This window comes from Jatropha curcas, chromosome 7, assembly GCF_041381405.1.
Source record: "Jatropha curcas cultivar XTBG-Jc1 chromosome 7, XTBG_Jcur_1.0, whole genome shotgun sequence".
Lineage (NCBI taxonomy): Eukaryota > Viridiplantae > Streptophyta > Magnoliopsida > Malpighiales > Euphorbiaceae > Jatropha > Jatropha curcas.
Genome location: NC_143157.1, coordinates 25,849,824 through 25,870,664, shown reverse-complemented (window position 1 = coordinate 25,870,664; position 20,841 = coordinate 25,849,824). Strand labels below are relative to the sequence as shown.

At 34.8% G+C, this 20,841-nt stretch overlaps 4 protein-coding genes and 1 non-coding gene across 7 annotated transcripts; 4 read left to right on the top strand and 1 right to left on the bottom strand.

Annotated features, from left to right (window-relative positions):
- The first annotated feature begins 373 nt into the window (after positions 1 to 373).
- Positions 374 to 3,687, top strand: LOC105633163 (Tetratricopeptide repeat (TPR)-like superfamily protein). 2 transcript variants are annotated; one of them, XM_012215730.4, is made up of 3 exons: positions 374 to 1,662; positions 1,742 to 2,578; positions 2,903 to 3,687. In XM_012215730.4, the coding sequence occupies exons 1-2, from the start codon at positions 471 to 473 to the stop codon at positions 2,572 to 2,574; spliced, it is 2,025 nt and encodes a 674-aa protein (XP_012071120.1). In that variant the 5' UTR covers positions 374 to 470; the 3' UTR covers positions 2,575 to 2,578; positions 2,903 to 3,687. The 2 variants fall into 2 exon arrangements, with proteins under 2 accessions (XP_012071120.1, XP_012071119.1); XM_012215729.4 differs by having other exon boundaries at positions 1,742 to 3,563.
- Positions 3,688 to 4,314: 627 nt separating this feature from the next.
- Positions 4,315 to 9,544, top strand: LOC105633161 (uncharacterized). The gene is made up of 9 exons (XM_012215727.4): positions 4,315 to 4,896; positions 4,977 to 5,069; positions 5,298 to 5,402; positions 5,805 to 5,954; positions 6,168 to 6,266; positions 6,349 to 6,477; positions 7,511 to 7,690; positions 8,471 to 8,587; positions 9,058 to 9,544. The coding sequence occupies exons 1-9, from the start codon at positions 4,516 to 4,518 to the stop codon at positions 9,220 to 9,222; spliced, it is 1,419 nt and encodes a 472-aa protein (XP_012071117.1). The 5' UTR covers positions 4,315 to 4,515; the 3' UTR covers positions 9,223 to 9,544.
- Positions 9,545 to 9,817: 273 nt separating this feature from the next.
- On the bottom strand, positions 9,818 to 16,355 carry LOC105633160 (O-fucosyltransferase family protein). 2 transcript variants are annotated; one of them, XM_020678823.3, is made up of 10 exons: positions 16,111 to 16,355; positions 15,850 to 16,009; positions 15,274 to 15,352; positions 15,113 to 15,183; positions 14,708 to 14,796; positions 13,547 to 13,670; positions 13,137 to 13,420; positions 12,068 to 12,197; positions 11,129 to 11,845; positions 9,818 to 10,112 (listed from the first exon to the last, which is right to left on the bottom strand). In XM_020678823.3, exons 1-9 carry the CDS (start codon positions 16,167 to 16,169, stop codon positions 11,225 to 11,227), a joined length of 1,617 nt encoding a protein of 538 aa, XP_020534482.1. In that variant the 5' UTR covers positions 16,170 to 16,355; the 3' UTR covers positions 9,818 to 10,112; positions 11,129 to 11,224. The 2 variants fall into 2 exon arrangements, with proteins under 2 accessions (XP_020534482.1, XP_012071116.1); XM_012215726.4 differs by having other exon boundaries at positions 16,162 to 16,352.
- Positions 16,356 to 17,507: 1,152 nt separating this feature from the next.
- Positions 17,508 to 20,150, top strand: LOC105633308 (uncharacterized protein At4g04980). The gene is made up of 8 exons (XM_020678809.3): positions 17,508 to 17,686; positions 17,764 to 17,856; positions 17,944 to 18,070; positions 18,161 to 18,911; positions 19,014 to 19,179; positions 19,257 to 19,421; positions 19,507 to 19,659; positions 19,759 to 20,150. The coding sequence occupies exons 2-8, from the start codon at positions 17,776 to 17,778 to the stop codon at positions 19,957 to 19,959; spliced, it is 1,644 nt and encodes a 547-aa protein (XP_020534468.1). The 5' UTR covers positions 17,508 to 17,686; positions 17,764 to 17,775; the 3' UTR covers positions 19,960 to 20,150.
- Positions 20,151 to 20,668: 518 nt separating this feature from the next.
- TRNAY-GUA (transfer RNA tyrosine (anticodon GUA)) lies at positions 20,669 to 20,761 on the top strand. The gene is made up of 2 exons: positions 20,669 to 20,705; positions 20,726 to 20,761. It is a non-coding gene; the product is annotated as a tRNA-Tyr (tRNA).
- Positions 20,762 to 20,841: the final 80 nt, after the last annotated feature.

Genomic DNA, 20,841 nt, shown 5'->3' with positions numbered 1-20,841 from the left:
TAACTATAAAGTCTCTAAATTATAATTTTATTAACGTTTTGATCATTTCATCTAGAATAGATGGATCAAGATACTAACGAAAATCATAAAAAAAAAGAAATCAAAGTGTTAATAACAATTATAAATTAGGGAGCTCATTATTAGTTTAACTATTTTTAGAAATCAACCTTTTAGTCGATTGCCAATTATAAAAAGACTATTTTGGCCAAAAGGATCAACATGTTAACTGAACTATAAGTTAAAAATCTCATATTTAATTTTTAAAAATAAAAGTGGTTGTATGTTAATTTTACTATAACTCAGGGAGCAATTTACAATTTTCCCTTTAGATCGGTTTCCACTATCAACTGATGATTACGGACGTCAACATCTCTTATACGGATTCACTTCGCAGTAGCCAGTTCTTACCTTCTCGCAATTGCTAATATAATTCCATCTAACGTCTTCCCTCCGTTAGTCGTCTAAACTAAATGAGATCTCGTCATGCTCTGTTTAAAGCAAAAAACTCTCCCGCTAAAACAACCTCTTCGAGAGAACCCACATCTTCACCCAACAAGGCCCTCTCTCAAAATCCATCGGAAACCCACCTCATATCTCTTATTCATGCCTCCAAAACCTCCCGCCAACTTCACCAAATCCACGCCCAAATCTTCCTCCATAACCTCTCTACTAGCAGCCAAATCGCTACCCAGTTGATCTCTTCCTCTTCTTCACGCAAATTCATTGACTACGCTATCACTGTCTTTAACCATTATTATCCCAAGAATTCGTTTCTATTCAATGCGTTGATTCGCGGGCTTACGAATAATTCCCTTTTTGAGAGTGCTATTTCTCATTTTATTCTCATGTTGAGGTCAGATGTTAAGCCTGACCAGCTTACATATCCATTTGTACTGAAATCTATTGCGACTTTGTGTTCAGAAGGGCTTGGTAGAGCTCTTCATGGGATGATTTACAAGTCTGGGTTTGAGTTTGATTTATTCGTTAGGATATCTATGGTTGATGCGTATGTCAAAGTTGAGGAACTGGGTTCGGCTCTGAAACTGTTTGATGAAAGTCCTCAAAGATTTTATGGTGAAAGTACATTATTGTGGAATGTGTTAATTAATGGGTGTTGTAAGGTTGGTAGTATGAGGAAGGCTGTGGATCTCTTTGAGACTATGCCAGAGAGGACTACTGCGTCTTGGAATAGTTTGATTAATGGGTTTTTGAGAAGTGGAGATTTGGAACGAGCGAATGAGCTTTTTGGTCGTATGCCAGAGAAGAACGTGGTTTCTTGGACTACTATGGTTAATGGGCTTTCACATAATGGAGACCATGAGAAGGCGTTATCCTTGTTTTCTAAGATGTTGCAGGTGGGTGTGAAGCCGAATGATTTCACCATTGTTTCAGCTCTCTCAGCTTGTGCAAAGATTGGTGCCCTTGAAGCTGGAGTAAGAATACACAGATATCTGACAGACAATGGGTTCCGTTTGAATGCAAAAATTGGAACTGCTTTAGTGGATATGTATGCAAAATGTGGGAGTATTGAGTCCGCAAGTCAGGTGTTTAGAGAGACAAAAGAGAAGGACGTCCTTACATGGACTGTTATGATATGGGGTTGGGCAATTCATGGACATTCTGAGGAAGCAATACAGTGTTTCAGACAGATGATGTACGCAGGTGTGATTGTCTTCGGCTTTATTGTTCCATTCAATGTTTAGATAATCTTTGAATGAGCTTAACCTTGCCATATTTGCAGGTATAAGACCAGATGAGGTTGTCTTTCTTGCCATACTAACGGCTTGCACACATGCTGGCAAAGTTGATCTTGGACTTAATTTCTTCAAGAGTATGGAGCTTGACTACTCTATTGAGCCCAGCATGAAACATTATGCGTTGATTGTTGATCTGTTAGGCAGGGCAGGTCGGCTAAATCAAGCTCTCAAATTCATTGAGAGGATGCCAATAACTCCAGATTTTGTGATATGGGGAGCACTTTTTTGCACTTGTAGGGCTCACAAGAATATTAAATTGGCAGAATTAGCCGCACAGAAGCTCCTGGAGCTTGAACCTAAGCATCCTGGGAGCTATGTCTTCCTATCAAATGTTTATGCTGCAGTAGGGCGATGGGAAGATGCGGAGAGAGTGAGATCTCTGATGCAGAATAGAGGCATTGAGAAAGATCCTGGATGGAGTTATGTAGAGGTGGAGGGCCAAGTGCATAGTTTTGCAGCTGGTGATTCTTCCCATAAAGATGCAAAAGACATATACTTGAAATTAGAACAAATAGTGGCAGGCGCAAAGGGACAAGGATACATGCCTGGAACTGAGTGGGTACTTCATAATATTGAAGAAGAAGAGAAGGAAGATGCATTAGGAAGTCACAGTGAGAAGTTGGCACTCGCATTTGGGCTTATTCGTACTTCTCCTGGTATGACTTTAAGAATTGTGAAAAATCTTAGAGTTTGTGGGGATTGCCATTCTCTGATGAAATATGCTAGTAAGATGAGTCAAAGAGAGATCATATTGAGAGATATAAAGCGATTCCATCATTTCAAGGATGGGATTTGCTCATGTGGAGACTACTGGTAATCCGGTATGTGATATATGATTCTGACATTGTACACATTTTGTTTGTTATATCAAAAAGGCATTCTTTTCTAACTTTTTTTATATCAAGAGGCATTCTTTTCCAATTTTTGTATGTTGATCATCCACTCATATCTTGTACACTCACCCATTCTTAGGATAGATTAAGTGAAATTCTGTATTTTGGAGAGTCTGGAGACCGTTTGCTACTTTTAGTATGCAGTTCTACTAATTCATCACCGTTAAAATCACAATTTATGTTTGCGAGATGGCTAGGATTATTCTGAATGGTCAATGAAGTATTATATCAATGTTCATTGTATAAGTGCAGCATTTCCTCGTTTGGTTTGGGATCATCAGTCAGTTTGTTATAGAGGATGCTGAGGAGGAAGAGGCAATGGCTGTTTTATATGTGGATGACACAATCCTGGCCTATGATCCCTCAAGTGGGAAAGAAAGGTAAAAATACTCAAATGGGAAAGAAGGGTTAGGAAAAGAAAAACGAAGAAGAAAAAAATGAAATCCTTTTTGAGTCCTGAACATGGAACCCATCTAATGCACATTGAGTTGCTTGCCTTCTTCTGTATTATGAGATGGGCCAGAAGCTCGAAACTAATAAATAATGTGAATACGGCATATGATTGAATGTATGTGCACGTCAAATTCAAGCAAAGTGCCCCCACTTGTGCCCTGTAAATTGCAATTATGGAAGGACACATGGGCCTGAAAAAGTTTAAGACAACAAAAGCTACATTCCGAAGGTATTCCGATTCATGTGGTCGCGTTATTCCTGCAGACTGGCTGGGTGTGTGTGGTGGTTTGCACGAGTGTATTATTGTGATAATATTAGTAGTAATACTTTTATTTATTTGTTGAATTGATTATTGTAATTCTACTTATAGTCACCTATCCTTATCTTTTTTTTTGTAGTGTGGGAAGAGATTCAAATCTAGATCTATTATCAAATAGTATATGTATTTACCATTAGACTATGTCTTAGTGTGTATAATCTTAGTACAGACATTTATCCTTGTCTTAAATATATTATTAAGACAAAGTTAATGTATTGATTAAATGATTCACAATAACAAGTAATTTTTTTAGTTTGTGAACGTCCATTCGAATTCAACTATTATATCCGGTTTGAATATTGCATAGCAACTCTCTCAGCGTGGCAAATTTGCGCACTTAGAAGCTCAAATTCGAAAACTTTTTATAAATTTATTTACTGTGAAAGTGAACTGAATTGACGTGATAAATAAAAGATAAATACAATGTGACTTGTGATGTTTTGATAACAAAAACATCACTCGCGTCAAACTAAAATAAGAAAAAAGGAAGAAGAAGCAGTTTGAACACATAAACTCTTTGGATTTCTTACATTATTTTGTTTGGTTTTACAAAAATAGGCTACTATATATGAAATTAATAAATTTCACAACATTATCAATTTTATCATTTTAAAAAGGAGAAAATTTTATAGGTCTGAAATCTCTTAATCCCATTATTTTTTTACGAAAAAATATTTAATTACCTAATTTTATTTCAAAAATACTCTTTAAATTCATATATTTTGTCTATGAATTATCCACATATCTGTTATTAATGTTTATATTTAAATTTCTAATTTTATTTTAAAAATATTCTCCAAATTCATAATTATGGATCCAAATTCCCAAACTAATGCAAAGATAAAAATATAATATTAATAATTAGCCTCTCAATCTGGCAATTCCCTATTGCTCCTTCACCAGACTTTCATAACCATACTGTGACTCATTGACCCTCTTCGTCCCTTCCTCGAAGAGAAACAAAGAAAAGGCACTCCAAACATCGGCTCAGTTACCAGAGAACTCCATTAACCACTTCAAATCATCACCATCTTCTTCTTTTCTGTTTCTATAGAGCCACACATATACCAATCTTCTAAACCTCGCTCTTGAAATGGTGAAGAAAAAAGTACCTGATTGGCTCAACAGCTCTCTCTGGTCCACCACCACCACAACCACCACCACCACTCCTTCCTCCACTGCTGACGACGATCACCTTCAACCCTACTCCAGGCTCTCCACTAATTCCCCCACCAAAGCAACCGAATCTCCCATCGAGCCACCTGTCCCGGTCCCACCGCCAGCTGTAATTAGGGAGGATCCTCCTCCTTATTCTTCAAAGCCTGAAATCAGAGCTAAAGATAAAGATAAGGATTCGCGAAACAGTGTTAGTAGCAACAGTAATGATGATTCTGATAGGAATGATAAAGACGATGATAATGGGACCTCCGTTTCTGCGGAGGATATTTCTAGACAGGCTCAGCTCTTGACCGAGGTCAGAATTACTCCTATTAGATCTTTCTCTATCTAGGTTTATGTATATGTATTGATTATGCTGGTGAAATATGAGTGTAGTTGTCGAGGAAAGTGGTAAATATGAGGGAAGTGAGGAGAATTGCGTCTCAAGGGATACCTGATGGCCCTGGCGTTCGTTCCACCGTCTGGAAGGTACTTCTTCACAAATTGTTTCTGTTTAATTTGATTTAAGTGAATTTGCTTTTCGAGTTTCTGATTTGGTTGCTGTAAAAATGTGAAGTAGGAATTCTAGGTTTAAGTTTTTGATTAAGGTGAGTTTTGATTGGATTTAGTGATAAGAATTTCATGCTGAAGTACTAGTTTAAGAGATGAATAGATTTCCTAGGATGTAATGTATTAATTTTTAAGTGAATTTGGCAGCTCTTGTTGGGGTATCTGCCACCTGATCGTTCACTTTGGTCATCTGAGTTGGCCAAGAAGAGGTCTCAGTACAAGCATTTTAAAGAGGAGCTTTTGATGAATCCTGTAAGTCATATTAGTGATTTTGTTGCGTTACTTTTGTTTTGTGTAAATGTGCTTCTTTGGAGAGGACTCAGAAACTAAATTATTGTATGGTCATGAGTGGCAGGATGAGTTGTCCTCCTGTTAGTTGTTGACGTTTCTCTGCTTGTTCTTAGTTCAGCTTATCGAATCATGGGGATTTTGCAAAGCCCTTAAAGGTTGACAGCACAGCACATAAAAGGGCTCTACTTGAAAAACATAACTTAAATTGTTATACTAGATGTATGCTTGCATGATTAAGTAAGATAGATTTACTTGTCTCAGTGATCACTTAAAGTCGTGCAACAAGCATCAATGCTGCCATTTTTTTAATATATTGTACCTGTAAATAGTTTTGGATCTCTGATTCTTTTTGTGGCTAGTTAGTCGGAAATCACAAGGAGGCTGGAGAAATCCTCAGGTTGTGAAAATGATGAGCCAAAATATGAAAGTGGTATGCTTTCAAGATCGCACATAACCCATGGAGAGCATCCTTTGAGCCTTGGGAAGAGTAGCATCTGGAATCAGTTCTTCCAGGTATCAAGTTATATATGTTTTATGGATGTGATACTTTAACCAGTGATATTTTTAAGTTACAGAAACAATAATAAACAGAAATGGGATCATTTATGTACTCAATACTTGTGTTCCATTTCCTGTGAATTTCCATCATCCTGTAATGCAATGGTAGCAACATAAATATTTTAACATTTTTATTAAACTTGTAACTACAACTTTTCCATTTTATAGGACACAGAGATCATGGAACAGATTGATCGAGATGTGAAACGCACTCATCCAGACATGCACTTCTTTTCAGGGGACTCATCTATGGCAAAATCTAATCAGGTTTATTATTATTCTTCTTCATATATGGTATTTGATGCAAACCTAAATTGTTTGCTTACTTGCATGTGCCTTTCATTTTCAGGAGGCATTGAGAAACATTCTAATTGTATTTGCTAAATTAAATCCGGGAATAAGATATGTTCAAGGAATGAATGAAATTCTGGCTCCTCTTTTCTATGTATTCAGAAATGACCCTGATGAGGAAATGGCGGTAAGTTTATTTATTTATTTTTTCAATTCTCGGCAATATTTGGATTGAGTGTTTTAAAGTCCATGCAATTAAAAATCTAGGTTTGTAATTCCATAGACTTGTAAAAATTATCTCATTTGGTACAAATATTAAATCCATGAATTTCAATATTTTTTTTTTTTTTTTTGTAAATAATGTGGTATTTCAGAATCCATCAAAATGAGGGATTCTGTCCCTTAGGGATTTTGTTGTGCCAAATGAGGGATTTGAACCAAATCCATGGATTGTTCAAAATCCCTTATTCAAAATCTCCAATTCCAAACTTAGCCATTGTGTATTTTGTTCTTTATTTACCTCCTTTGTTGGTTTGAAAGAATTTGATCTTCTCCTGTTAATAATTATCTATGAATTGACATTCAGCAAATATAGTTGGATGCTTGGATTTTAAAGGATCTTTCAGTAGAATTTCATGTAGACAGAGGCTTTAGTTTGTTAGGCATATGAAAAAGGAACATATTGTTGTCTAAAATATTGTCGACGGGTTGGATGGAGAAAGAGAAATTTTTTATCCTTTTCTTTGGTTATAGACTTTCTTTGAGAGACAGAAAGGACAAATGCTGCATATTTGCTGCTCTAGAACTTTATTAGATGTTTCCTTTTAATATTAATTTCGGGTGTAGAATTTCTTTGGGGTATTATGTTCACGATAGCTCCTGTATAGTGTTTTTAGTTCAAGTCTTGAATTAGTGTGGTCAAATGAGCTGCAAAGTTGGAATTTATGAGTACTGTTTAAATGGGAATTTAAAAGCGATTTCTAACAGTTTGAGGCTAAAACATTTCTTATGGAGTTAACATTTAAAGATTATTCTATTTGTGATCAAGTTATCTTTTGAATTTTAGGATGTAGAACAGTCTACTTATTGTGTGGATAGTGAGGATATAGATCATGATCAACTTGCTTATTATCATCTTGAATTTGGAGTCAGATAAAATGATGACTTTCGATTTATTTGATTTCATTTGTTTAATCATTTTCCCTTTATAAGTTATGCAGGCTTGTGCTGAAGCAGATACATTCTTTTGTTTTGTTGAATTATTGAGTGGATTCCGGGATCATTTCTGTCAGCAACTTGATAACAGTGTTGTTGGCATTCGTTCGACAATTACAAAATTGTCACAGCTTTTAAAGGAACATGACGAAGAACTTTGGCGTCATCTTGAGGTCACCACCAAGGTAGGACATGATATAAGCTATAAATTTAGTTGCTTTGTTTGGAGATTGCAATATTTTTTAAATATGTTTTGTGTCTCCTGACAAATGCAGTTAATTCTGCCAATGACTCGGTACTCCATTCTTATAATGCCTCCAGTTTAATGTTTCATGGCCATATTACTTGTTAAAACTGTGTTCTGCCACTATATAATCCATTTCAATTGTATTTACGTTCAAAAGGGCATCCTCAGTGTAATCCTTTTATTTTGGCGCATATGTATAGATATTGTAATTTAACACTCCTTTTTTTGTTCAAAAGTAAATCTAAATCTGAAGGGATTTGTGCATACTGTGGATTGAGTATCAGATGTTTTATGTTGGGACCCAGGATGTTAAGTCATTGCACCATATTTTTTGAGAAATGTTTAAGGGCATGTACTTACTCCAAACTCCACATTTATTATTAGATAAAATCATCTTCCTGGGTTGTCTATGGTGTTACCCTTCTGGGTCAAAAGGAGTCCTGGGGCGGATATAGACTGTGACTACCAAACAAGAGATGGCTAATCTTCATTTTAATGTCTCTTCTTTCATTTCCCTAAAAAAATTATTTTTTCCATAAAAGACAATGTTCAATAATTCATTAAGAGTAACTACGCTACTCCTTGCTCCCTAAATTTTATACATAATATATATGAGAAAAAACATCCAAAGCAGCTCCCGTACATAATTGTGAGTTGTTTTATCTTTTGGCCAGATAATTTTTTCTAATGGCTTATTACTTTGTTTTTGAAATAACAGGTCAACCCCCAATTTTATGCGTTTAGGTGGATTACTCTCCTGTTGACCCAGGAATTCAATTTTGCAGACAGTCTTCATATTTGGGACACACTTCTGAGTGATCCTGAAGGTCCTCAGGTAATTTCATTTCTTCTATTCTTTTATAGTTGTTCTATGGATAAAAAGAGAATCATTTCTCTCTGAGGGCTGAGGGCCACAATATAGGGAGTGAAAACAGTGAACACCCCTGCTATCAGGTCACTAATCACTATCCAATCGTAGGACATCTTCATTATGTATTATAATTTGCTTTTCTGTTTAGGGAATAAAATCAAATCTGATAGATTTGTTCTACATCTAAGCAGTGTCTCACATTTAATTAAGTAAAGGGTTATCTGATGATGCAACACTTCCTCATGAAACCCCTGGTGGGGATATTTGGTTAAATATTGCCATTGATCAATACTTGCTTGTGTATGTCTGTTTTCCAATTATCTACTGGATTGTCCTTGTATCAAATTGCCCACAATTCAGTTATTGCTGCATTTCAAGAACTACAAAAAGAGCTCAAAGCATAAACAATAACGAGATAACAATTACTCTTTCAGGAGACTTTACTTCGAGTGTGCTGTGCAATGCTGATTCTCATTCGGAGGCGTCTCCTAGCAGGGGATTTCACTTCTAATCTCAAGCTACTCCAGAACTACCCCCCTACGAACATCAACCATTTGCTTTATGTTGCAAACAAGTTGCGTGCTCGTCCATCAGTCTAATTAAGTCTTACCACTCCTTGTTTAAACCCCTTATTTCTGTTTCTGAAAATTTTATTGTTTGTAAATTGCTGGATGTAAATGTTGGTTGGAAGCAATGGTTAGCTTGCAGGGAGAATCTTCTGTTTCATTTTACCTTGAATGCATCTTAATGGAGTTAGGCATTTCATTTCCTTTTTCCACCTTTCTCTATTCTAGGTTGAGGTGGCGGTGGTCACTGGTCAATTAACTGTTTTTGTATTTTAGTTATTTGTAGGTTTTGTATTCGTTGGCACAAGATACTTGTACACAGAAAATGAGTTTTTTATTGGATACTTTTGGTGAATGGCCTAGTCTCTCTTTTAGCTGTCAATACTGGCAGTGTTGTACAAAGAAGGTTTTGCCACAGAATCTACTAAGTTAAGTGAGAATGTCAATTTCAGGTTTTCTTTCTTCAAAGGAATATTCGTTGCCATTAGGACCAGTAAGAGCAAATACCTCAATATATCTCAGGCTCAGGCACGATGTGAAAGCGCTGAGGCACCTTTAGCAGTTTAGCTCATTTTTGGATATTTTGGTCAACAAATTTTAAGCTGATCAATTACGTAGAATACTGAAATATGGAAATCGGAGATATGATCATAAAAATAAGCTATAATCAACATAATCAGATGTCTTCTACAGTATGGTCATACACTATTTTTCTTTATAGCAATGAGGATGTAACTTGCATCAGATATTTTTCGTGTCATTTCAGTTGTACAATGTGAATCAGAATCACGATGGACAAATTTAATACAGGCGAAAAAAAAAAAAAAAAAAATCTCTCTTCAGCGTTGTGCTCTGACTAGTGCTTTGGCAGAAAACAATACCCTCTGGTGAAATAGCGCATCCCAAAACCCAGTAGCTTGAACCTGCATCATCCGGCAGAATTTCCATGCGTCAGCAAAAGCTAATTATTCTAAAAATAAAAGTAAAATTATGGACTAATTTCCTCATATCATGAAACAATATTTTTTAAAAACTCAACAAATACATTTTATCTCCAGAATTGAAAAAGGAATACTGTAAAGAAACTTATTCTTTTTTTGAGAACAATTAGGAAACTTAATATAGAAGACGCATTTATGAAAATAATAATGGAAAAAAAAAGAGAGAAAAAAGGAAAGATATAATCCTTGGTACTTTCCCATTATTTCTTCCCACGCTTATTACCAGTGATAGCAGAAACTCAAAAATGGTCAGGAAATACAATGGGAAGAGTAAGCTGGCTTCTCAACACATACTCCTAATCTTTATAAAGGTAGAAACATAATATTATGATTCAACAACACATGAATTTAAGAACATTAGAAACCAAAACAAACAACCATGAATGATTAGAAGCAAATAATATAATCCTATGTATAGAAAGTGGATATAGAACAAATTAGAAGAAAAAATTGCACAAGATGGCATTGTTTGAACAGCTATCCCACCCCCTCATGAAAAGGAAAATTGCAGAACATCTTACCCTACCATACAAAAATCTCCGACATTATCAATATCCAGTATTTCCATTTTTTTAATAACACCCACAACGGAAATTATCTTTGTAGTTGACAAAATAACAAAATTTCAGTTCCTGTCTATCCTCTCTTTGAATAATTGAATATTCACTTATAACGCATTCAAATTGCTAGATCTTTTATGCTTCTCCATAGCATTCTTACTATGCTAGTGAACCAAGTTTTTTCAAATCTCACTCTTTGCTATCTCCATCTGAATCCTTACCGTTGTTGATACCCATAATGTCAATGCAAAACTATAAAGCATGTTCGTCTTCTCAATTGATAAAGCACTATCTAAAATTAGCATTCTGAATACTTTCAATGTGTAACTGAGATACTTCAGCATGGCAAAGTATATGATTATGAGACACGAAGACTACCTGAGATACTGAATATGGTTGCAAAGATCCCTTCCTCCAATTTGGCGTATAGTGTTTTTACTGGGGAGACAACAACAAACTACTAAAAGCACATATTTATCTTTTTGCCAAAGACACTGTTGAATTCGATTTGTCAAAGGATTCTGAATCACTGGTCACTTCACTTTCTAACTGGCTATCTAAAATTTGCAAAATGTTCTCTGGCGGGCATTTATGAGCAGGATTTTTTGCTTCTGTTTGACAGAAACATTCAGGCCAAGAATTTGTATAAAATGATTCAGGTGTAACTCGTTTGTGAGGACCACCGAAGCTTGTTTTGAGCATAATACGCCTAACAGCTTCTTCAAAACTGTTTGTCCGTCCATTCTCTCGATCAATAAAAATTGGGGCAAGAGCTTTCCTGTCAGGTCTAATTATAGTACGGAAGCCATAATAGAGGCGGTGACCCAGGAGATTGTTCGCAAAATTGCTTGGTCCATCATATGTAGGCATAAAAATGTCAGCAAGGAGACAAACCATGTAATCCACAGCAGATCCTAACAATCCACGGGTGTTTGTGGCTAGCTCTTCCATGGCTTCAACGGAACTATGATTCTCAAGGCGAGGGAATAGGGCTCTAAATGGTTTCATAAATCGCTCCCCACCAAACAGTTCACCAGCTGCTAGATATATCCGGGTGGAATTGTCAAACCCCATTGCACGTAAGATAAGTCCAACCTGTAGTAAGAAGAATAACAACAACATTAGAATAGATGTCATGAGCATCTTTTTGAATACTATTCCAAGATAATCAGCAAAATAAAACAAGAGATTGCCATAAACTGGCAATCAGATATCAACCAACAGTATATAACAATATTTCTGAGCTTGAAGAACTAATCGCCAAAATCACAAAAAAGAAAAAACATACATACATGGTGTTGAAACAAAAGAGTTTACCTCTTCTGGAGTTAAAGGGCATTTTCCAATGGCCCTCCTTTCACTATAAACAAGTCTTTTCTCAGCAAAATTCTCCTTGCGATACTTCTTCAATATTTTTTGCTCTGCAGGATTAAATATGTCATAGCACCTGAAACAAATTCACATTCTATCAATTGGAATATCATCATTTTCTTCTACACCTTCAACAATATTTGGAAAGCATTACAATGAATCATAGGAATTCCCAATCCATGATTGGCGGTTAAAGATGGATAATCATTCAAGTGAGTTGTAAAATGTCCAATCAGAAGGAAAAAGTACTCAATTGAGCCATTTAGATAAGTTAAAACAGTTCAACAGAAGAATGACCAGACAATTTTTCACACAAAAAACTTCATAATTTCTTTTGGGCAAGATTACCAAGAAGTATAATTAGATGGTTTAAATAACAAAGTAAACAAAAGAAAAAGGAAAAGGTAACTTAATTACAAAGAAACAGACCATACATCTGCCCACCCAATAATTTATGGAGGGGCTTTTTTAAATGCCCGAGATATGTGAAATACGTATAACTAGCAAAGAGAACTATAAAAGTTCCTTTTTATTTAGTTTAACAACTTCGAAACTCCATGAAAAAGGTCAATCATCTGCATGTTATAGATCATTCAATCCAAGTCTCAGAGATATGGGCTGCAACAACAATCCATTGGAAAAAGGGACTGCACTAATTTTTAAGTAATGCATGAATATTTAAATAATCCATTATATACTAGAACTTCCTCTCCCATCTGCACCCACAAAAATTGTTTGCTGACATACAGAGCCTCAGATGTGGATGCACTGAAGCATACGTTACAGAGCTAGTTCCTAACCTAACTTTCCCATGCCAACCCCCCCCCCCCCTCTCTCCCTAAGAGAAAAAAAGGTGCCCCTTTCAATGCTTCAGGGAATTCTGCATTGAAGAATACGCCTGAAGTAAAACTCAAAAACCTTGTTTAATTACTCGATAAGATACATAGTTTTGACCAGCCTTTTCAACGTGCTCATGCCCATTAATTTTCAACAAATAATCGATTGATTATCTTACCCAGCAAATGCAAGCATATCCATCTCGAAACGAAGATGTATTGCCATGAAGTGACCTTGTGCACGCAATTTATCAACTATAGATTCACTTAGCTTCATGATATTTGGCTTAAATCTGAGGGCATGGTAGTTAACCCTGCACCTCAGTCGCTGGTACTCGCCATTGTCAATTTCTTCAGCTAAGCGATGTGAAAAGGGAGTTAGGTAAATGGCTCCATGTTGCTTCATCTTCTCCAAAGCAACAGTTGTATACCAACTGATAGGAGCATCTCTGGGAGGCCGCAGCTGAGGCAGGAAGGAAAATTTAAAAAGAGAAGGACAAGTTAGTAATTCAAGAAGCACTCATAAAGCTTAAAATATCTGATTTCCTTAATTTCATAGGTAAGATGAAATAGTTTGCAAATTTTCTACCTGAAAAGCCTTTAGCTTCTTGGTTTTCCCATTTTTACGAATTTCAGGTATACTTTCCACAATACGTACATCATACCTCAGTGATTGGATAAAATGCTCAACATCATAAATGCCATGGAAGCCACTGTGCACAGAAAAAGATAATATGCTTCAATCCTATGTCGTACACTAGAATATCATGTCAAAATTAATAAAGTGGAATTGACAGAAATAGATCTATCCAAATCCTTGAAAAATAGAATTTCATTAAATGTCATATTAGATGCAGGGTAAAATGGATTCAAGAACAGTGGCTAACTACTTTAGATTGTACAAGGTTATCAATGAACGCTTTGAAAGCTCTAAAAGATCAAGGAGCCAAAAAAAAAAAAAAAAAAAAAAAAAAAAAAAAAAAAAAAAAAACCCTCAAACATCAACAACATCAAAATAAGAAAATCATTAGTAGTTACGAATCCAATCCAAATAGATCCAAATGATTCCCAGAATAAAATACTGTTTGATGACCACCATTATATATGATCACGATGCAGGAAACAAATTTTTTCTGAAATAGAATCTGATTCCATGTAAAATACAGGTGATAATTACAGGAAGGCTTTAAATGCTATCAATTCTGTAAGACCAAAACTGCCAATAAACGTGATATGCTATTGTCAACGTCAGGCTTTTCAAGAATCTCACATATGAATTTAATGGAGTCTTGCAGAAAAAAGGTGGTATTCAAATCCTACTCCAATGAAGAATGGAACAGACAATTTTAACGTTCTCACACAAGTTCTGCAAATAAAGAAAAAATTGCAATCACTAGCTCTAAATAAACTTCTATCACCACTATGTAATATGATGGTTTATCATCCCAGTCACATTCTGTTTAGTATAATGCTGAAAGAAAAAACCAAGGAAAAGATAATGTCCTCCAAATGCTACCTTATCCAGTCATCATATAGAAAAGAAGAATCTTAACTATTCAGTACAATAACTAGGAATTTGCAATAAAACAATTATCTAAATTCACTAATGTCTACCAGGTCCCATAAAAAAAATTCTCAATTAATGATTTCACTTAACATATTTAGTAGGAAAAAAGAAGTGCTAAAATACTTCATTAACAGATAAACATAAATCAGAAATTTGAAGAATTCACACGCTAGAAACAGGAACCTGTCATCATGCCAGAAAGAGTTAGCATCCAACTCCGGCAACACAAGTGTTGCATTCATGATTCTAGCAGCAAGGACAGCGTTACAAATCTGTAACATCGAAAGTATTGTATATTAATTATTTTCAAGTAAATCCATTGAAAATAGTAATCATTATGACACCCTCCTGAACTTGGCCACATTTATCTTGACTCAATCTAGTATGGTGGTAAAAGCACTGCAGGACTCTTTAAATCTTCATTTATCAGAATAAATGAATGTATTTGGCTTCAAAATTTTGCTGACTGACATACTGGAAAAAACAGAGGAAATGTGTCCATGTTTGCACCAAATAAAATTTTGCAAGAGAAAGCTATAAGGGGAGAATGTGGAAATACAAAGCAGGTTTTAAGAATAGAATACAAACCGCACTTCGTTGCTGATTCAAACCACCATTACAGCGAACACGCAGATACCCATTGGTCTCTTTCGGAGGAGCTGCCGCAAAAATAGAACAAAACATAAATTATGCAATCATGAGTTCTCCAATATCTAAAGTCTATCTTTGAGAAAACAGGGACTACATACGAGGCCAATCAGATCTTGGTGCTGATGATGGCCTCCAGCCACCTGAATTAGCATTTTCCCAAAGTTCTTCAACATTAATCTACTTGAACAAGGCAGAAGAATGAATATTCAGATTGGAGAATTATGAAACTAGTAAGCAACCAAACCAAAGGCACAGGCAATGAAAAGGCTAGATCAACTAAGCAGTAACATAATATCTATATGCATAAACACTATAGTAAATTGCATTTAAACAAATTACCTTACATAAATGTAACTCACAATTAATACAAGCATCACCTAGTTATCTATATAGAAAGGCAAGTAGGAAATACACTAAGTCCTATATACAGTAATTCTTTCATAATTAGTCTGCAATATCATAGAAGCAATCAAAGACAAATCCGTTCAGAATTTGATCTAACATGATCTAGCAAGTACTACCATTCTATTTAGCTGCAAGTCAATTTTCCATAACCATACTACTTGAGATTCTCCATAAATTCCAAGACAACTTTCCTACATTCTTATGCACCAAACCGTAACATAAAATTTAAAAGCAATCACAACTAACTTCCAAATCCAGCTCAAACTAACCTCCGATGGACCAGTAGATCCGCTGCTTCCATTAATCGTAGACGAGAACAGCATGGACAGCGTACAGATCAAGAGAACAATGACAACAAGCGATAGCTTCGCGAGCATTCCCTTCACGCCTCCTACTCCTTGCTTCGGATGCAGCCTGTGGTGCCCTGGCCTTTTAGCAAACGCGTAAACGAACAATATCGTCAATACAACCAAAGAATGTAACAAAAATAAAAGTAAGAATTCAAGAAAAAAATAAAAGAAATGATAAACCTCCGTTTGTTTCCATCGGAAAGAGAGATTTTCCGGGAAAATGTTTCGTACCTTCTCATTTTCTGGAGCAAAGTAGAAATTGGAGATCTATAATATTATTATTGGCTGATGAATTTCACCGCGGAAATGTTTTTTTATTTATTTCTGTATCGTAATCAAAATGTCAGAATGTCAAAGAAACACTAAACAGTCGCAGTACTGAGTTTTATTAGTGCTAGCTTCTCAGTAAATTCGAGAATTGAGCGTGTGATGATTGGGACTTGGGGTTCGGGTTTGGCGGTGGGTGTTTTGGGCTGTCGGGTCAGGATCATATTATTCATACGCATTTTTTCTTTCTTAAAAATAATAAACAGAGAAAAAGAGTTAAACATTGGTCTTGGTTTGTTTTTTACGTACCTTTCAAACATGCTTTTCAAATCAGTTATTTTTTATTATTTAGTTGTAAATTATAATATCAATTTTTTTTTAAATTAAAATTTTTAATTTACTAATAAAAATATTTCTTTTATTCCAAAATAAAAATCATCTTTCTCTTAGAATTATTTTTGGGTAGTAAAATTTTTTGTTAATTATTAAATAAGAAATACATAATGCACATATAAAAGTGGACTATTAAAATTCTATGAACAATAAAAAATTAATTTACAAAAAAATTTTCTTATATTTTTTATTTTATGCTTTTTAAGCGTGAATTTTTTACCCTTAATGTTATTAGTCACTATTACAAAAAATAATAGAAAATTTTTCAAAAGAAAATAAGTATACACTCAATTTCAATTAACAACAGTCCATTTTTATGTAAATTAACAATGTATTAATCTTTCATCAAATTATTAATAGGAATGGAAATACTTAAAAAAAAAAAAACTCATATTTTTTTGACCTATTTTAGAATTAAATAAATTAGGTTCTATTAAAATGATCAGTTGAATAAAATTGATTAAAAAAACCTTTTGTCAAAAATAATTTTTAAAATTTTTTTTATTAAAAATAAAAAAAAGAAAATAACAATAAATTAGACGAAATGTACATTAAGTAAATTGTTTATTCATTTGACCAAATGTAATGTGAAATTTCAATCTTGAATATGTCATATCATATCACTATCATCACTTGACTTTTACGCAAATCTAATTAATTGTTATGCGTGTTATTTTGATTCAAAATATTAATGTTGGGAAAAATTTATCTAAATGATTCATGATAGTATTTATGAACCAAAACGATGAAATTAAAAATTTTTCTTAAAAAATGAAAATAAAATAATAATATTTTTTAAAAAATTTTTAATTTTATTGGTTTGATATATGAATGGAAAGATGAACAGAAATAAAAAGTATTTTCAAAAAAAAAAGTCATTGACAACTCTCTCTTACTTAACTCCTACGCCTTGCCTTCTTTTTCTTTCCAAACTCGACATTTCTATATTTGCACCTTTCCTTTCACATAGCCTCTGCATATGACAGAGACAACGAATAGCAAGTTAGCTAGTTATCTTGGCCTTGCTTCATCGCTGACCTTACTCATCTTGTCACACAAGTGAAAAGCCAAAGTCACTTCTTCTTTGGCTTGACAGGTATCAGAACAGAACTCCCATGAAGTTTTGTCCATGGCTGGTGTTTTCCAGAAATTTTGACTTCAATTTTCTTGCAGTTAATAACTGGGATGGAGGACCTCCACAAGTTGTACCCAGAAGCCTTGCCAAACATACCCACTTCAGATATGAAAGAGTTCACTGTAGATAAGGTTCACTTTCACCTGTCAATTTTTTGATTATTAGCGAATGAAGCTTGTTTATATGATCGTCAGTAATTGCCATATGATGTCTTTCAGAAAGTGAAGTATTTCTTCGAGGAATTGAAATCTATCAGAGAGAAATGGAGACTAAGTCCCGGGTGGATGGCCAAATATGGATATGATAAAATTGACAAATTAGAAAGTACCAATGTGGAGCAAATTGGTAAGAAATATCTTTCTCTAAAGCTCTAATTTATCCAATTCATTCCTCTCTGTTAATTGAAGCTTACTATAAATGTTCACTTTCTTGAAGTTGATATAATGTTTGCAACACTGGATTATGTGATTAAGGCAGCAACAGAACTATTTGATTTGCTGGAAGATGAAGTGTTAAAAGAAGATTATGTTCAACCAACTGTTAAATCAACAGAAACAGAGTTCTGTTCCAGGCAAAGTGAGAAAGCTATTTCTCCTGTTCCTAGAAATGATTCTTTTAGTGGAGTTGCATCTCCAAATCTTTCCAAGACTCCGCCTGCTCCTGTGTCCTCTGGAGTTCAGGTTTGTCAAAACTCTGACCCCTTGGAAGAAAAGAATGAAACTATGAAGAATCTGAAGCCGCAGAGTAAAGAAGAGATGGGAACAGAAACTGGCATAATTGAATATGATCCCAGGACAAGTAAAAACACACAAATCTTCCGTACAGATGAAAAAGATCCATCACCAACCAATGTTCCAGCGAAGTTGGTTCAACCAAAACCACCACTACCGCCGCCGCCACCTCTCATGTCTGCAAAAGGATCAAAACCAACTGCAATGCCTCTCAAAAAGGGTCCTGCAGCGCATCCACCACCTCCTCCTGGTGCTGGTAAATCCCTGTTTCAAAGAAAAGGCACTTCGAAATTGAAGAGATCCACCCAGATGCCCAGTCTGTTTAGGAAACTCAAGGACAAGATGGAAGGATCTAACTTGCCTGTTAAATCAGCTAATAAGCGAAAGACACAGCTTGGAGGTTCTAGTGGTGGAAAGGAAGGATTTGCTGCTTCGCTAGCAGAATTGACGAAGAGGTTTGCTTCCATTTATACTTCAACCCTGGGAAAATATTCTGCAATAAACTGCACATTAACTGATAATAATGATTTTCTTTCTTTCCCTTTCTTATAGTTTAGATCAACATACTTTCAACAAATTGAAGAAGATATTCAGAAGTATGCAAAACCAATCCTCGAGTTGAAGGTAGCCATCAATTCTTTTCAAACGAACGACATGGTAAAGCTGCTCAAGTTTCGAAACAACGTCGAATCCATCCTTGCAGTCTTAATTGATGAATCGCAGGTAAGTAGAGCATGCAGCTTATTCAGTTTACTCTAGTCTTGACCATGAAGATCAATCATCAAGTCTCTGAGTTGCAGGTGCTAGTGAAGTTTGAAGGTTTTCCCACAAAGAAACTAGAAACATTAAGAACAGCTGCTACACTGTACTCAAAATTAGACACCATGGTCACTACATTGAAGAACTGGGAGATAGTGCCTCCCTTGGTAAAGCTAATAGATAAGTTCGAGTGCTATTTCAGAAAGGTAAATTTAGGTCCAAATTTGAATAAGCATTTCACTCCTCTTCACAACATATCTTAACAAATACTTATTTGTCTCAATCATCAAGGTCAGAGAAGAAATGGATGCAATTGAACGGAATAAGGATGAGGAATCCAAAAATTTCAAGAACCATGATATTATTTTCGACTTCCTTATGATTACAAGGGTAAAAGAATCAATGGTGGATCTTTCCTCTGACTTCATGGAATCAGCACTAAAGGTAAGCTCAGTTACATTTTCAATGAAGAGGGAACTGTATAAACCGTTCAGTATAGTTGATTACTTGATTCTTATAGTACAAGTGTTGCTTCTCTTCCAGGAGAGAAGAGAAGCAGAAGCAAAAGGGATCGGAGAGACAAGAAGAATTGATCAGAAAATGAAAGAAAGCGTTAAAATGCTGTGGAGGGTTTTTCAGTTCGCATTTCAAGCCTATAGCTTTGCAGGTGGACTAGATGATAGATTTGATAAGTTAGCAAAAGAATTGGCAGAGGAAATCTTAGTTCATTCCCAAAACCAGTAACTTAACTATGTTCTTTTCTAATAAAGAAATGTACAGAATATCAAGAAAACTGCCACCAGGACCAAATTAGCCACTAACCTTATTACCTAATTATTGTTCAGAATGGAGGTCCTTATAATATCCTGTTTAATTAGTTCTGAAATTGGAAATAGGGTGCGGTTCTCGGATTATAATTTCTTTTTGGTTTACAAGTAACTTTTTTTCAGATATTTTCTTACATTTTAATAACTTTAATTTCATATTAAAATGATAAATATATATATATATATATATATATATTTCAAAAATTACTGTTAATTAATCAATGAATTGTATTTAGTTTTTTTTTTTTTTTTTTTTTTTTAAAGATAAACTGGCATTAAGATTTTTAGACTTTAATATTTCTTTTCATTACCATTTCAATTTCGATTGAAATCAAATAAACTATTAATGTAGTGAAAAAAAAAAAAGAATAAGAAAACGTGTCACGACCTATAATATTTCATTTTAAATCCCAATTGCTTAAAAAATTTTTATTTTATTTTTCATTTTTTCACTTTCAATTGTGTTTAGCTCACTTCATTTATACTTCTCATTAATAGTAGTTTTCTCCTATCCGTGTTTCAATTCGTTCGTACTCATTCATATTTACATATTGCAAGGAGACTATTTTAATATTGTAGATTGCAATATTTCATTTTATATTTTATAGAGAGAATACACTCGTAATCCGACCTTAGCTCAGTTGGTAGAGCGGAGGACTGTAGTCGAGTTAAGCACACAGCTGATCCTTAGGTCGCTGGTTCGAATCCGGCAGGTCGGATATTTTTGGAATTTTATACCAACTTTTTCTTTTATATATATATTTACACTGCTGTGCCGGGTCTAAAAAATCAAAATCAT

What these genes read in the sequence shown, in the direction of transcription:
- LOC105633163 (XM_012215730.4), top strand. Translation starts at nt 471, where the DNA reads ATGAGATCTCGTCATGCTCTGTTTAAAGCAAAAAACTCTCCCGCTAAA. An exon ending in CAGACAGATGATGTACGCAG is followed by an intron (nt 1,663 to 1,741) that starts GTGTGATTGTCT and finishes CCATATTTGCAG; the next exon opens with GTATAAGACCAGATGAGGTT.
- LOC105633161 (XM_012215727.4), top strand. Translation starts at nt 4,516, where the DNA reads ATGGTGAAGAAAAAAGTACCTGATTGGCTCAACAGCTCTCTCTGGTCC. An exon ending in AGGAGCTTTTGATGAATCCT is followed by an intron (nt 5,403 to 5,804) that starts GTAAGTCATATT and finishes GTGGCTAGTTAG; the next exon opens with TCGGAAATCACAAGGAGGCT. An exon ending in CTATGGCAAAATCTAATCAG is followed by an intron (nt 6,267 to 6,348) that starts GTTTATTATTAT and finishes TTTCATTTTCAG; the next exon opens with GAGGCATTGAGAAACATTCT.
- LOC105633160 (XM_020678823.3), bottom strand. Translation starts at nt 16,169, where the DNA reads ATGAGAAGGTACGAAACATTTTCCCGGAAAATCTCTCTTTCCGATGGA. An exon ending in GATCTACTGGTCCATCGGAG is followed by an intron (nt 15,353 to 15,849) that starts GTTAGTTTGAGC and finishes TTGTTCAAGTAG; the next exon opens with ATTAATGTTGAAGAACTTTG. An exon ending in GCCCTTTAACTCCAGAAGAG is followed by an intron (nt 11,846 to 12,067) that starts GTAAACTCTTTT and finishes TTCTTACTACAG; the next exon opens with GTTGGACTTATCTTACGTGC.
- LOC105633308 (XM_020678809.3), top strand. Translation starts at nt 17,776, where the DNA reads ATGGAGGACCTCCACAAGTTGTACCCAGAAGCCTTGCCAAACATACCC. An exon ending in AAGAGTTCACTGTAGATAAG is followed by an intron (nt 17,857 to 17,943) that starts GTTCACTTTCAC and finishes GATGTCTTTCAG; the next exon opens with AAAGTGAAGTATTTCTTCGA. An exon ending in TACCAATGTGGAGCAAATTG is followed by an intron (nt 18,071 to 18,160) that starts GTAAGAAATATC and finishes ACTTTCTTGAAG; the next exon opens with TTGATATAATGTTTGCAACA.